Source organism: Bombus affinis, chromosome 16 (assembly GCF_024516045.1).
Source record: "Bombus affinis isolate iyBomAffi1 chromosome 16, iyBomAffi1.2, whole genome shotgun sequence".
NCBI classification, from domain to species: Eukaryota; Metazoa; Arthropoda; class Insecta; order Hymenoptera; family Apidae; genus Bombus; species Bombus affinis.
In genome coordinates, this window is record NC_066359.1 from 8,479,953 (window position 1) to 8,493,349 (window position 13,397).

Consider the following 13,397-nt stretch of genomic DNA (forward strand, 5'->3'; position numbering starts at 1 on the left):
GCTATGAAAACGTTATTAAATATCCGCGTAATAAAAAGTAAACTAAGTTACAATATTTCGATTATATCTGAAACAACTTTTAAATTGTGAGGTACATCTCTTGCTTAGAATCAATTAATTGTTTGTAGAGAAATTTCCTTCCAATCATGTACAACATTATCATCAAAAGAAATTTTACACGCAACTAAATTGGACGTTGTCCTAACTAATAAAGGACTTCAAATATATGGTACATGGAGCGCAGAGAAATTATTAAAGTTATTAACAAACAGACTTAAACAATGCATTCATGTGCAATCAAATACACTGAAAATTATTTCTAATGGAATAAGTGATAAGAGATTATGGATCACTGTCTATAGTGGCTTATATAGTATTAGCGTTTTAAAGGAATTAAGAAAGAAAGGTGTCTCTATCTATAACATAAATTAAAACAAAAATTATATTCATTTTAACTCTATTTTTAGGTATGCCCATATACAGCATCATAAAAGCAATGAAACTGGGCCTCATCAGTCTTAGCTATTGTGAACTTTTTTATTTTAGAGAATTTGACATAGAACCACATAATTTGGAGTTCAAAGAATTGTGGTTCGATAAATTTAACGACAGGCTGATTTTAAATTTAAGTGCTACAGGTTTAAGTGAAATAAATTGTTGGAATATTATCATATATGGAGTAGTACTTCAAACTCCAATTATTCTTCGTCATTTGATTTTAAGTGGCATTGATGTTCCTGGTATTTTAAATTGGCAATCTCCCTTTAATTTTGCATCATCTAAAATAATTGAATTTTTGAAACACATTGGAATAGAAGAAGATGTGATACAATTAGTAGAACAACATGGAATCGACGAAGAAACCGAAGAAATGTTAATTGATTTAGGACTTGATGAAATGGAAACAAAACTTTCAATTACGGAGGTTTGAATACAATTGTTTAAGTTGTTCTATATACCATACCTGTTGTGTTAATATTTTCTGCAGGAATTAATATGTGAATCTAGTTTAACCATATTGGAACCAACCTGTAGTTGCCTGGAAATAACACAAGAGAGTTGCAGGACAAATAGCTCTAAAAGCAGTTTCAGTTTTGCCAGTCGACCTGATTGTTACCAACAATATGCTTGTCAATGTCACATTTTAGCAAAAAATGAAACGGTACATGAATTAACAGCACAACAAAATGATTACTTAAGGTAAATGATAATTGTTTGATATTAAGAAATATTGTTTTATTTTCATTCTCTAATTTCCTCTAATAGACAAAATATCATGGTACCATTATCATGGGCAGTGGCTAAAACTTTAGAATACAATCCATCAGATCCAGTACATTTCATAGGATATAAATTATTGCAATGGACTTGCAACAACATTTCTCAAACGGAGAAAGACAAGCATCAACGATTAATTGCATTATCTACTATAGAAATGGATCATAAACTTATCGTCAGTATTATTTACAATAATTTTCAATGCTTGAAAAATAGTTCCTTTATCTTAATAAAAATAATTAGTACAATGTATTTTATATAAACATAAAGCATTAATATTCTTAAACTAGGATAAAAAACATTTAGAAAAAGAGGGATTAATTAAAACTCTGAATCAGAAGGCTATAATGAGAAATATCCCTTGTAATATTTGTAAAAATCATCAAGAGTTATATCGTATTGAAAAACAATGTTGGAAATGCGTATGGAGACCAATTAGAAAATTAGGAAGTTGTGAATTTCCTGACATATGCAGTTCATGTAAAATCAATGTATCAGACGAAGATGACGATGCCTGATTATTATTATCTTATTTGGAGCATTTTAACAGCTAATAAAAATGTCCATAAAAGATATTTAAGATATTCAAAAGACTCATAAAAATGTCCATAAAAGATATTTAAGATATTTAAAAGACTCTTTAGAAAAAATTCTTTAAAAAACTCTTTTATTTTATAATTTGCCTTGTACATTTGTTCCAAGATTATTGAAATCGTGCAGTGTAATCCCATGAAAGTGTTACATGGAACAGAATGGAATGAATAAGTATTAAATTCATTTCGTCGTGATACAAAAGAGACTCCAAATACATTGTGGCAGTGAATCTAATTACAGTCCTTCTTAAACATATGACATTATGTTACATTTGTATGGATTTTTATATTACGTTATTAGCAGTTCTAAAATAAAATTATATATAAAATTTCGATTATATTCACTAATGATAGTAATGACGTGGATAGCCTTAATTATAATACGTATACATGAGTTTTTTTATAACATATAGCATCCAAAAGAATCGCATGTTTAATTTTATTACAAGATCCTCTTTTCTGATTACCCTATATGGTACAGTAATTAACAATATATATCTTTTTTTCTTACTGAAATTTTCTTTGTAGAGTGTAACTGTTAAACAATTATTAGTTTAAAATGTATGATAAACAATGCTGGTTTTTTGAAAAAGCATTGTCCTTGTTCGTCGCTAGATAAAACAGGTTTCATGCTTGTGAACATAAAAATGAATGAGTTTATGAAACATTCTCTATATGTTTATCATAATAACAGTCATTTAAAGCATAAAATCCGCGTTCCTTCTCTGTATAATCGCATTTAGAATGTCCCTGTACATAGAATATAAGAATGATTTCTGCAGATTTAATGATTCAGGTACTACTGTAATGAATCAATGATATAGACTATTTGTGTTGTAGATACATTAAAATGAGTAATAAAAGTAAAGGCAGTGTTTGTTAAATTCCATAACGTGTCTTTTTCTCAGTTTCCAGCACTCTTTTTCATACGTATCAACTATTTCCATTCTTGTTAAAGAGATAGAGAAAGCGAGAGAGTGAGAGAGAATGAGGAAGTTACTTCAATAAAATAGCAAAGTATCAAAATATATTTTTGTTATCTATATGTTTGGTCTATATCCTGAGCTACTAACAGAATGGGGTTCCCTATTATGATAAACTTTTCTTCATATTATTAAGTAAAAGTGGAAGTACAAAGTAGAGAGTAACAGTTAAGTCTATATTTTGTATGGACGTTTTTCGCAGTCTATTAATAAATTGTTCACAGATCTTTCAATCCTTCCTTCAAGTTATTTAAAACAACTTGGCTTAATTAAAGGTAATAATGTTTTTTTTTTTTTTTTTTTTTTTTTTGTTACAATTCGGTTTTCTTTCTTCTCCTTTTCCTTAAATGTAATAATGATTGCGACGAATGAGTATAGAAAAAATTTCCCAATGTGTCGACGTGGCAATTCGATTAGCGTTTAGCTTATGAGTAATTAAAATGTAAATTATCCGATTTAAACGGAATATACTTGAAGTTTGTTAATTTTAGTCTTCTCTTCTTCGGATTCGTCTCGACAAATCATAAGCGTATGAGAGAGACCACAGGTAACAGCAGTAATGTACAAACCTTCCAACGCTTTCACTTCCATCGGGGTAGTCGAGGACTTACGCATTTCACCGAAACCCTGTAATTATTCATCGAAGAAGAGGAGCTTAGTTTAAAAGTCTGCTAAAGATTTCTCTGTTAAAAGATTTATTCGTTATACAATTATTTACCAATTCACCGAAAGTAGGACTAGCACCCCAAGCGATAACCGAATCGTCCGCCGCGACTACTACGCTAGTCTGAGAACATCCGACGCATCTAATTTCCCAACCAGACAAATCCTGGATCGGTTTGGGGTACATATTTGCTTCTCCGGTACGTTTCGTTTGTCCGAACATCAAGGCTGATCCGTGCACATTGATGGCAATGCTATAAGTACTACCACAATATATAGCCCTGACACCACGAGTAGGCGGTTCCAAGAATTTAATTAAACGAGGCACTAGTTCATCTCGTTGCTCGTTGTGGCCCAAACGGCCGATACCTCCGAATCCCCAGGAAAATGCACGATTTTTGCTATCAATTGCAACAGTATGATAGTGCCCACAACTGAAGTCCGTGATCTCAACACGATCTAACGGCGTAACATGGCCATCCTTTGCTCTTTCAATGTATAAAACGATTCTCTTAGGCACTTTCTCAAAATGAAACGCCATCTTCGTATTCGTTATAAAATATTTCCCATCTGTGTTATGGCCCAATGCTCCATATTCTGGGCTTCCGAATGAGTGTAGGCCACCTTTAATGTCTAGTATCATCGAAAAATCTGCACCACAGCCCACTTTCACTATCGGCGGCCCAGAATACTTTACTTTAGTGGCAGAGACAATGCAGGCATCGGATTTCCCAACGCCGCATTGACCTAGTTTATTGTCTCCAGCGGCAAATACGATGCCGCGACTTGTTAAAAATAAAGTATGATTGCGGCCGCAAGATGCTCCTATAACTGTATGACCTTTTAATGCCGTGACTTCCGTAGGTTCATCCCGACGTTTCGTATCACCAACACCTAGCTGACCTGCAAAAGTTATGTCATAAAAGTTTCTAAACTATCTATTTATAAAATGTGTGTGTGTGTGTGTAGAAGTAGAAAATTATATTCTCATGAAAATAGTATCAAATAAGAAATTTGTTAGTCCAGTACCAACAGAAATGATACGACTAAACAAATCTTGCAAACTTTCAATTTATGCGAATCACATTTACTTACATAGTAGTAATACTTAATCATAAGATAAGTTTTGTTTACCTTTCATTCATTTACCTTTATCATTTCTACCAAAAGCTAAGCATCTATTATCCTCGGTAACAATAATACTATGAGAAGCAGCCGGGCCAGAAGCAACTAATCTGACTCTAGCGCCATTTAAATTTTTAAAAGTATGCGGGGTCCACAAACTACGCCCTACATTAACTTTCACGCCTTTCGGTGGAGCTTTACGTCCTGCCATGTCCCAGTTTGTCAGACCACACATTAATAATGTTCCAGGCTTACCCCATCCTCCCTAAAATAATTAAAGAATCTGAGGATAAAGAGTTTGTCAAATAACAAAATACAAAGTTCAATGATTATAAATGCCAATTATACGTAAGCTACGATCATTATAAAGAATAAATTTTTATAAAGAATAAATTTTATCGATTTTATCTATAATTTTATAATTAAAATACATCTTGCGGAAATTGAACAGGCGTTCAGGTATCTTTGAGCAATAGTGTAGAAGAAACCCTTACCAAACTGTACCATGCTTATCTCCATAATTAAAAGATAATAGCAGCCATTTGACATTTATAATTAACAATTATGTTTTCAAGGCTACCAATCTTATTTTCAATCATCTACATTTAAACTTCCAAATTCTGCTTTTGTCACATTATGTTCATGATAAAGGCATCAAATAAATACAATTAATGCTGTTTTCACAGCCTGGATTATCACACTTAACATTGTTACACTATGCACTGTTGCACTTTACATTGCTTTGTCTCGAATTTCTTGATGAAACTAACTGCAATTTTCATGAAACATCAGGAATTTTTTCATGATAAACAGCACTTGCCCAGAAGTCTCAGTGCTAAATGTAGCAATGTTAAGTGTACACACACAATTGGTGTTGTTTTATAAATTAAAATGTTATAGACGAAGAACTCTAAACACACAGTTTTGCATGGGCTTCCCAATTTTCCAATTCTTTAAAATCTGATGGTACAGACAATCATCAGTTTATGATTTTTCCCTCTTATGAAATGAATTCTTTTTCATTGAATGTATGGCTGTGAGGCTTATCAGCGTCGAAATGCCAATATCACTTTCTCACTCATTCGGACACCAATATCCTGTTTGCTTGGGACAAATAAGTATATGAAAACGATGAAAATAATTTCACCTCAGGCGGTGGCAATTCCGGAATACTGGAGACATCGGTAAGATCATCTTCGGCAGCGTCCTCACCGTCGGCATTCGAGCCGGTCTCAGCGTCATCAACGTCCGAGTCGTGCTCGCTCGAGATGTCCTCCTCGTCATATTCAACCTTCCTTGATTTCGCGCGGCCCTTCTTCGTCGCCGGATTTTTACGTTTAGTCGACATATCGGCCGAATCTCCTTTATTTCGAATTTAATCCGTCTCAGAGGATATTAATTATCGCGGGACGCGCAATACAATGACATTAATCGATGTAATGGCGCTGAGACCTGTACTGTTCGACAAACGGACAACAAAAACGCGGCCACCTGGCGCTCAAAAATCATAATAAAACCATGCTCCAGTGATAAGTACAAAGCAAACTCAAGTTTATGATTCTAAATCGCTGAGAGCGCGCTCCGTGGTCCACTCGTTTCAAGCACACGGAACGCGGGAACCGAACGATCATTTTCGAATCGCGCGAAAATTTAAATTTCGCATACGCAATAGAAATTAAATGCACTTGAAAATCTTTATTCTCCTCATGCAATTAAAAATGTTTTATTATCGTGTTAACACGTGCTGGCTAGTTTGTGACTGTTAATTAATTCATTGATTTGTTTGACCTTGATCATGTTTAATGATCAATAGACTCCGGGCTTCTACATATTCTTATATTTTTATGAACATACCTGAAGAAATAGAATTTAAATAAATATCTGTTTCGTCTACCAAATATTATAATAAACACTCTAGTCTGGATATTTCACGCATTTTTGCATACTGTATGTATGTATTTATTTAATCTTGACTTCGTGATTGAGAAATAGACTTGGTTTATACCATTTTACATGTATGCATCTCTGTATTTTTAAATTTCGTGAAAATTATATTCTTATATTCGAATATTTGAGAAATTAATATAAAAGCGAATTAAAATTTTGGGTAATAGAATAATTAATTTGTTCATTAACAGTTACATATAGGAAATGAGACGAAAGATTGTTAATTTGGATCAACTGAGGATTTGAATTGTCGTCAAATATGTTTATAAACTGTAATATCTGATCAGTACTAATCGAGACATCATGTCCGATTCGTTTGAAAGCAACGTCATGCTTAATTCGCGTTATTCTTTGAGTGACGCGATTATTCCGTCCGTTTCGTAAGCTTTGATTCTTTATATCCGTTTCAAATCTGAAAAGTCAGTCAGTTTGAGAAAGTATCTACGTCCTCAATTTTACATTTAACAAAATTATGCTCTTTCTCGAAATATAAGTTTTCCTTTCAATTCCGAAAACTTTGAATATTGTGATGAAAGATTTAATTATTTAAAGTGGCATTTATTTTACTGTGATATATACATATATTAAATATAAAACGTTAATTAACTTCAAACACATCGAAGGAATTGTAACCTATTTATTTGGAACGTAACTTGAGGTATGAGTTTGCACAAAATTATATTATATTATTTTTATTATATACATTTCTTTACATCTCATTATATTAACCAGTTCTTTATTTACTAACTTTTTAAAGTTTAAAGGTTAGGGGCAGTGTATATAGTTGTAGAGGTTATAATTTATTTATATAGGACGACACAGTAAGTATACCTAAAACCAATCAAGAGGTGGTTGATTTTTTATGGAAAAATAAATCGAAATGCAGGAATTTCCTATCATTTTTTGTAAACCATTTCTCAACTTCGTTCTTTTGTTATGCGAACATAACATCTTCAATAATATTTTCAATATTAAATTATTTAATTGCATCCATCATCGCTGCTTTTATATTCATCATTTAATTTCACATTTATATTATGTTATTTTTTGAAATTTATTTATAAAATTACATGTTTGAAAATGTATGCCTGCATGTAGGAAGCAGTATGTATGTGTATGTGTATGTATATGTGCGTCGGTACGAACAGCGAAAATTATTACCGAATTGTTACCGTCGTAAAAATAATAAAATGGGAACCGGCTCATCGGCAATGACAGTTAACGCCCGGAGTCTGAATGCGTAACCGTCGTACCGATCAGCCGGTAATGTAAACCGATGCAGACGGACCGACACGTAGAATTAAGAACTGAATTGTCGAACGAAAAAAAAAAAAAAAAAAAAAAAAAAAAAAAAAAAAAAACCGAAAGTCAAAAGTTGCGCGCGGTAAGTTTGATCGTGTTTAATTTTCAACAACGAAAACGTAAGTAGGTCGCGATACCGAGTGTTGTAGGCGATCGTGTTAATTAATATATATGTACTTTTAATTTTGATTACATTGTACTTTAATTTCAAACGCGATCGATCACTTGTGTCCGTACTGTGAGAACACCGTTTTCCATTCGCTCCTTAGCCTACATATATTATAAAGTATGATATAATTTTCATTGCAGATATTCTTCGTTAAAGATGGAGTTCCCAAACCTAGGAGAGCATTGTTCAGAGAACAGCTGCAATCGATTGGACTTCTTACCTCTTAAATGCGATGCATGTTCTGCAATCTTTTGTTCTGAACACATATCATACAATAACCATGGCTGCCCAAGCGCTTATAAAAAAGATATTCAAGTTCCAGTATGTCCACTTTGTAATGCTCCAGTGCCTATAAAACGTGGTGACCCACCAGATATTGCAGTTGGGCAGCATATTGATGATGAATGTCAATCAGATTTGAGAAAACCTAGCCAGAAAATTTTTTCTAATAGGTAAAATAGACAAAATTTTGTTTAGATAAAATTTTATGTTGTTTCAAAGGTGATGATTTTGAATAATCTTGTAATTATTGTAAAATGCAGTCAACTGATTTTTAAATAAAGTTTTTTCATTCTAGATGCTCCTCAAAAGGTTGTAAAATTAAAGAAATAGTCCAAGTACGTTGTTCCGATTGCGGTAAGAATTTCTGTTTAAAGCACAGACATCCAACGGATCACGCGTGTATAGGCCAGGAGGAGATGATACGGAAAAAACGGCTCGATGCCCTAGAAAGTAATATGACAGTAAATAGGAGAAATGGCGAAATCTTCATGAATTATCAAGGCAGTATGAGCGAAGACGAAGCTCTCGCGAGAGCTCTCCAAGCTTCGATGCAAGAGGCAAATACTGCTAAACAAACGCTCGAGGCTGTACCTTCTGGAAATAGAGATAGGTGTAGACTCTCGTAATTCCATACAATTTAATCTTAATTCTATGCAAATTTTTGCAATCGCTCTAAGATACGTTCTTCACCTGCATAAATGTAGAGAAATTGTTATATCTTTCAGAGATTTTCTTGCGATAAAAGCAATTTAATGATAATAAATTTCCATATAATTCAGCTTAACGTATAACTTAACCATTGAACTTTCTATATCAATATTTAAAGAAGATAAACTTTTAAGATTTATTCATAGATCATTTCAATTCATAGATATATGGACTATAACAGTTATACCTTTTGTACAAATGTAAAATATATCATATATATATATGATATTAATTGCAAAACTCAACATTGCACAATATTTATATTATGATAAGATTGTTTTGATCTTATAGTGATCTGAATAATCATTAGCAACATTACCTGCCGAATATGCGTGATTTTAGAAGGAATATTAAAGGGCAGCCTCAAAGAAGAGTGCCTTAATATTATGTAAATCTAAAGAAATCTAAAGTCCAGTAATTTTCATCTTCTTTACATCATTTCTTCCTCTAAGGAAATTTTTAATTCCCCTATCTTAATTTATGTAATTGGTCTAATATTGAGACCTTTAGTGTTTGATTTATGGTTCCTTATTTCATATAAATTGTCATCTATGGACTTATAATAATTAGCATTATGGAATCACCATCAAGAGAATCCTGTAACAATCTTGTGAGCTTATTGTCTTTATAATCAACATATGTTGTAGAATTCTCTGATTGAAATATGATATATCCTAATGCTAATAAGCTCTTATTTATATTAACTTCATCCTTAAACTTTGCACCAATTGCTTATATCTTCTTATTGCATCCAGATCCAGCTAAATCTACTAGAAAAAAAACTTCTTCATCATTATTGTTAATATTACTTTCTTCTTGCTCATGTATGTATAAAATGAATATATCCTGTGACTATGAGTGTCGTGTGCATTCATTGCGGTTTGCACGTCCTCTATTTCTTTGTGTCAGATAGACTAATACTTTATTGCTTTGTAACTTCCTTGTCTGCAAACCATATTAGTCATTTGACAGAGGCATGTTCAGAATGTGCAACAGATGCTACCACAATAAATGCATCCTCGTTTTACAAAGCTTGCAAACAAAGAAGTTACAAGTGAAATAGAGATGTTGTGGAACAAGTATTGCAGACAATGAAGTTACAAATGCAATAGAATGGTGCCTTAGTAGACGAGCTTAATTTTTGTTAAAATGTATATTCAATTTGGCATGATTTTTAAACACATAAAAAACAATATTTCTATTATTCAAATATTTGTATTTTTATCTGCTTTAATAATTTAAAGACAATTGCATTTCTTGAATATAAAGACTTTTTATCCTTCATCACAAATACAATTTGCATTTGTATTCTTAAAAATAATTTAAGACAATTTAGATTTTAATTTAACAAGAATGTGTAAAATACTTGCATATTTATTAGTAAAATGTAAAATATGCAACTCATTATCTATATTTTTAATTTTATCTTTACATCTGAATATTGTACTCCATCCTAGAAGAAAATCAACTGTATCAGAAAAAAGAACACAAAGATAGCGATTGATATTGAAATACTTTATTAATCAGTTTTATAAATATATATACATTTAAGAATTATTCGAAGATTATACTAATTTCCTACTTAATAAATATTGTCAAAATACCTGAATCTTAGGTTTTTCTTAATAAAGCAAACTATTCACTTATACAAGTATATAAAACCAAAATGTTTACACTTCACTTGTTACTAATCTTCAATTAAATTTACATTTGAGCTGAGTGAATTAACATTTTTTTGCAACAAAATGTAATATTCTTTGTTATGATTGCCTTCCTATCATACTGATTTGATTTTTATTTATACCAATTAGATAATATCACTATGATGAAAAGATATACATAAGGCTATATAATAAAATAATTCAAGTATTTCGATTTTCTGTAAAGTATCCTGCAGAAGGTATAGAGTATACGTTTAAACGAAACTAATTTTCGTGACTATTTTAATAAATAATTACCATTTCTTGACTATACCACACGTTACAATAACCTTGATTTCAAGATAAATAAATAATGTATTTTTTTCAAAACTTCTAGAGATTTCGTTTAATATTTTTATCATATCTGAGATACGCCATAATAATGTAATATAACAGATGGCCTTATTGGCAGAATAAATAATTCCTTATTTACCAACTTTTCCTAGCTTGGTATCTGTCTTAGGATTAGCTGTGACACTCTGCACACGAACAATCACTTCATTAATTTTTGTTTGCAGATTTCTAATATCTTGAATATAAAGAAGAGCAAGGATTTTAGCTGCATTCTCCACTGCGGTCTTCTTCAGTTGGAAACCAGGATCACAATTCATAATAGGGTAGGGTTTGCCTCGAATAATTTTGGAATTTGGATTCCTTAAGCATTCGGAATTTAATCTCCTTTGCACTAGTTTACTGCAAGCTTTTAACGTGACCAAATGATTCGGATGTTGTGGAATTCGGAGCAGTTTTGCCACAGAATAGATCCCATTTTTAAATTCATTACTCTCAACTAGTGACCATGAAACGGTGAAGATAATGTATTTATAAAAGTAGGAGCATTAATATTAACAACTTTCAAATTATCAAAATGAAGCATAATTTGGAAGTTTATCTGTGTATTTGTCAAAACATATAAACACATCAAAGAATAAAATAGAAAACTAAAAAAATGTAATTACTTTATACTCTAACAACATAAAAGATATCAATAAATTAAGTGAAAGGCTATAAAATATAACATATATTTCATAAAATACTTTATAATATTTGTATACAGATGTTTTATCATTTTTATTACCGTTAAATGTACAAAATAGCAAAACAATTAAAATGCAAAATATTATTGAAAAATAAACAAATATACAAGTTGGTAAAAAAATATCTATATTATATATACTTACAGTCTAAGTTGTCAAGTGGATTTGTGGACTTAAGATGTGGCACCAGTGCTTCCTGTTTCATTTTCAATTTCATTTCTTTTACATTTTTTGAATACTGCTCAGCTGAAAATTACAATTAATGATTATGCAAGAAATTTCTATTTAAATCTTTGATTTCATTCATGAATAAATATTTACTATTATTCTCTGCCTCCAACCAAATAGCGCGTCCAATTAACCATTCAAGTTGATCCACGTTGTTACTTGAAATTGGACATTTAACATCCTCACAGTATTTGGCAAAAGTTTTAGGCCAACTTTCACTTTTTATATCGCGTAGCTCTTTTCGATCTTGTATACTATACTGACGTATCTTTTGTTCCTCTAACCATAATGTTACTTTACGAAAATGTTGTGGATCTGCAACATTTTAATAATACTAATATTACAAAAATAAATAAAATCTTATAAAAAATATAATTAATCTAAACGAAAATAATTACTGAATGAATAAATTCTTTACCAAGAATTACACATTAAACATGTAAAAACGATTCAGTGACAGAGAAATTAGACTTTCGTAGGTTACATCCGTCGAAATGTTTTTTAAAAACTAATATAATATTTTCTTATCACAAGATATTTAAATATGATATATTACGCAATTTTAAATCTCTATGTTCGACATAATTATAATAACTATTCTAATAGGATAAATTATATCGGTCATTATAACCTATAACAATATAATTTTTTAACGTTAATAATAAAACAATCCAGGTATTTGCCTGTGAAATATTCTTATTTAAATTTCTATAACTTATCCTGAAATGAATTTACTTATCAGAACAAGATTAATTTAAAGTCAAAGTTAAATTTTACAATTATGCAATTATCAAACAAATTCTAAAATATTCGAGAAAAATAAACATTCTTCTCGATGTAACTCGTTTAACGAATATGATTTCGAAAATATTAGATTTTATTAGTGATAATATCAATATGTTAAAATTCCTCGTTGATGCAGATGTTAAATACGAACCATTTATATTAACCTTGTCCCATTCTAAATATCCAAGTGCTTGTAGTCTTCTTTTAAACATATCGGATATCTAAAATACACAGAAGTTCTGCAAACTAAAGGTAATAGAATTTGCAAAAAAAAACCTCAATTTTACAAAGACTCTCGATATACTGACACTACACTCGTGCCATATTTAGCAAAGCCGGTGAACATAAATATACCATATACCATATACTCAATTCATTTTTCATAGTATTTATCTGCTATGTATAGTATAAATAATGTTTCAATAGATAATTCTGAAGAATAATTCTGAAGTTAACTGGTTAAATTTCACTGAAATAAATGCTGTTAGATAATACTATTTATATTACATGACATTCACAAAAAATATATAATTAAATAGAACGGAAGGTATATGTACACTTTCAATAATTACCATATAATGTATAAACCGTAATAT

The 13,397-nt window shown here is 30.9% G+C and overlaps 3 protein-coding genes across 4 annotated transcripts; 2 read left to right on the top strand and 1 right to left on the bottom strand.

The window, feature by feature from the left end:
• The first annotated feature begins 3 nt into the window (after nt 1-3).
• On the top strand, nt 4-2,739 carry LOC126925941 (uncharacterized). Its single transcript, XM_050741953.1, has 6 exons — nt 4-27; nt 109-406; nt 468-925; nt 989-1,200; nt 1,267-1,453; nt 1,569-2,739. Exons 1-6 carry the CDS (start codon nt 4-6, stop codon nt 1,794-1,796), a joined length of 1,407 nt encoding a protein of 468 aa, XP_050597910.1. The 3' UTR covers nt 1,797-2,739.
• LOC126925942 (protein RCC2 homolog) lies at nt 1,929-13,165 on the bottom strand. The gene is made up of 10 exons (XM_050741954.1): nt 13,106-13,165; nt 12,953-13,022; nt 12,109-12,330; nt 11,932-12,033; nt 11,437-11,450; nt 10,622-10,628; nt 5,790-6,004; nt 4,667-4,907; nt 3,573-4,420; nt 1,929-3,481 (listed from the first exon to the last, which is right to left on the bottom strand). Exons 1-10 carry the CDS (start codon nt 13,163-13,165, stop codon nt 3,311-3,313), a joined length of 1,950 nt encoding a protein of 649 aa, XP_050597911.1. The 3' UTR covers nt 1,929-3,310.
• LOC126925565 (AN1-type zinc finger protein 2A) lies at nt 6,861-10,900 on the top strand. Of its 2 annotated transcripts, none has more exons than XM_050741252.1 (3): nt 6,861-7,247; nt 8,201-8,512; nt 8,638-10,900. In XM_050741252.1, the coding sequence occupies exons 2-3, from the start codon at nt 8,217-8,219 to the stop codon at nt 8,966-8,968; spliced, it is 627 nt and encodes a 208-aa protein (XP_050597209.1). In that variant the 5' UTR covers nt 6,861-7,247; nt 8,201-8,216; the 3' UTR covers nt 8,969-10,900. The 2 variants fall into 2 exon arrangements, with proteins under 2 accessions (XP_050597209.1, XP_050597210.1); XM_050741253.1 differs by lacking the exon at nt 6,861-7,247 and adding an exon at nt 7,344-7,973.
• Nucleotides 13,166-13,397: the final 232 nt, after the last annotated feature.